The 2,999-nt window shown below is 39.8% G+C and overlaps 1 protein-coding gene across 1 annotated transcript; it reads right to left on the bottom strand.

Moving 5' to 3' along the window:
• Positions 1-1,824: 1,824 nt before the first annotated feature.
• LOC140847635 (olfactory receptor 5AN1-like) lies at positions 1,825-2,763 on the bottom strand. Its single transcript, XM_073228352.1, has one exon. The coding sequence runs from the start codon at positions 2,761-2,763 to the stop codon at positions 1,825-1,827; it is 939 nt and encodes a 312-aa protein (XP_073084453.1).
• Positions 2,764-2,999: the final 236 nt, after the last annotated feature.

Raw genomic sequence — 2,999 nt, 5'->3', positions numbered from 1 at the left:
AGTCAAATTCATAAAAAATGAGAATAAAGTGGTGGTTACAATCAGTTTGAGAACAAGAGAATTGAGGGGATGTTATTAAGTATACCCACTTGCTCTCAAAGAAAAATAAATCTGGAGATCTAATGCACTGCATAGTAATTATTTTCAATATGCTACTATAAAGCTCACAGAGGTCTGCCTCCTAAGAAAGACCTCAAGAATCCTTACAAATAGACTTGTCACACATTTGTATATATTTTTAAGAAGCAGTGCTTCAGAGACCATACATATGCCTGCATGGGGCCACACAATTCACACTGCATTCTTTCCATGGCAGGGGACAGTCCTCACATACTTTTCCAGAGGTGCAATAATTCCTTTTCTCTCAATTCTGCCCATGTGGAAGCTCATGAAAGATTTGGTAAACCTTCAAATACCTCTTCACGTATACTCCTTAATTAAATAAAATAACATATCACTCATCAAAACAGAGATGCAAAACAACATTAAGACCAAATGAATTGCCAAGGATAATGTGTAATTGCAATGACATCTGTTTTGTATCAGCTTATTCAAGTCCGATATCAATCAGGCACATCAATAGTCGGTGCTATTACATATGTTATTCTTTTAACCCGACCACAAAGACCAGAAGCTTTATATAACCCGGCCGGAGGTGAGAACCCTGCCTATCCTACTGTCTATTTTCTTCCTTGGTATTTAAGGGCTTCAGGAACATATCAGAATTAAAGTAACTCTAACCATCCTACTCCATCTATTATATCATTTCCTTTAACCATAAATCATTAAAACATAAAATGAAGAGCATGGACAATAGGAGATGTATGCCAGTTTACCCTGTTTATTCTTCATTTTGGCAATATTGAATATTCAGTAGCTCTGTTATAACAATGAACTCTCACACAAGGCCCCTCTTACCAAATATGAACAGATGCTGAAATATAAGAAAACACTTGATAAGGTGAATGATTGGCTATGTAAAGCAATTTGAATTTTCTGGATGTAATGCAGGAAATAGAGGTTAGAATGCCAACTCTCAGAAATTACTATTGGCTGTGATATGGACTTCCAAATATATCTCAAACAAAACCCCCACTGGACACTAAATGCCAGAAACGAAATCACTAGACTCATAAGTAAATGGCACTGGAGGGGCCACATCCTTCAGTCTATCCAAATTTATGATTGTTCTGGGACCCCATACGGCTGAAACATCTGCCTTGCATAGACTAGAGCTGGTAGACATGAGGATGTGACCAAAAATCTATTAGATGGTTAGCACTGAAAGAGGCCTTACACAAACATTAGCTGTCTCAGGCTGCTGTTTCCAGGAGGCATAATCAGACCAATTTGATAGCTTTCTTTCTTTCCAAATGCCCAAACCCTACCTCTGTTTACTCCAAATCTGGTCAGACACAGAAAAAAACATCAATCACCATCATGTCATTGCATTAGAATATTTAGCAGATATGGTTTTCACACTCCTGGAGCCTGTGCTAGGTATCACTAAGGGTTCAGTCTCAGAATCAAGGAAAGCCCAAATGTTTCTAAACCTTGATGTTTACAAATAGATGTGGACAGATTAAAAAATAAACACTCCTCATATAGAATGAATGTAATAGAGATGCAAGACTTAAAAATATTCTGTTTGTGTGGATTTGTATCACGTATTGGTCCATTTTGGTGTGTAATTTATGGCAAATTAAACCTTCTTTGTCCAAACGTAGTGTGAAATTTGTAACCGTAAATTCATATTCTCAGTATTATGACTTAAGATGATCCTGAAGGGATAATATGTTTTAAAAAATCTCAGAAACAGTGAAGTCAGTAATAACCTCCTTTCCTCTGCAACCTCTTCAAGGCATCTTTGATTTCCTTGTTCCTCAGACTGTAAATCAAGGGATTCAACATGGGAGTGACCACTGTGTAGAAGACCGATGCAAATCTGTCGAACTTGGAAGACCCGCCAGAGCTGGAACGCAAATAGACAAAGCTACTTGAGATATAGAAGAAGGAAACTGCTGTCAGGTGAGAAGCACAGGTGTTGAAAGCCTTGGACCTGCCTTTAGCTGTAGTGATCTTCATAATGGAGATGACAATATAGACGTAGGATATCAGGATAACAAGGACACTTATTAATGCAAAGATCATTGTTACTATAGCAAGAATGAGTTTGGCAGAGAAAGTGTCAGTGCAGGACAGGACTAACAGTTGGGGCATGTCACAGAAGAAGTGGTGGATGACATTAGGCCCACAGAAGTGGAGTTGAAGAATGGCACACAGTTGGGATACAGAACCAGAGATTCCAGCCATATAGGATCCCAGCAACATCCCAACACAGACGGTGGGTGACATGACTGATGAGTAGAGAAGTGGATTACAAATGGCAGCATAGCGGTCATAAGCCATGGCTGTCATGACACAAGACTCACTCAGTCCCGTGGTTGCAGAGAAGAAGTACTGAACAGCACAGCCCACAACGGTGATAGTATGTTGTTCCAGGAAGAAGTCAGAGAGCATCTTGGGGGCTGTGGAGGTCACATAGCAGATGTCTAGGAAGGACAGGTTGCTGAGGAAGAAGTACATGGGTGTGTGGAGGTGGGAATCCATCCTTATTAAGATGATGAGGCTCAGGTTCCAAGTCAGAGTTGTAACGTAGATCACCAGGAACACAACAAAGAGCACTGCTTTGATTCTGGGAAAATCTGAAAACCCCAAGAGGATGAAGTAGGTGATCTCTGTAATATTTCCTTTCCTAATCATAGCCTTGCTGCTCCTAAGATCAGAAAAGAGACAAGAGAAAGAACTGTTGATTCAAGTGAAATGTGATAGCACTACAATTCTACTATGTGCCAGCTTTTTCCTCCACTGAGCACCAGAAAAAGGGAAATGCTCACTGCTCTGGTGGAAACACAGCAGATTTTCACCTCACATTATCAAGGAAAACCTGTTCAGTGCTTCAGGTTTTCAATTAAAGCATGAGTTCCCATGAGAATTGA

Source organism: Manis javanica, unplaced genomic scaffold, assembly GCF_040802235.1.
Source record: "Manis javanica isolate MJ-LG unplaced genomic scaffold, MJ_LKY HiC_scaffold_25, whole genome shotgun sequence".
In the NCBI taxonomy this organism is placed as follows: domain Eukaryota; kingdom Metazoa; phylum Chordata; class Mammalia; order Pholidota; family Manidae; genus Manis; species Manis javanica.
The sequence above is the reverse complement of the archived record's forward strand: the minus strand, read 5'-3'. Positions and strand labels throughout refer to the sequence as shown.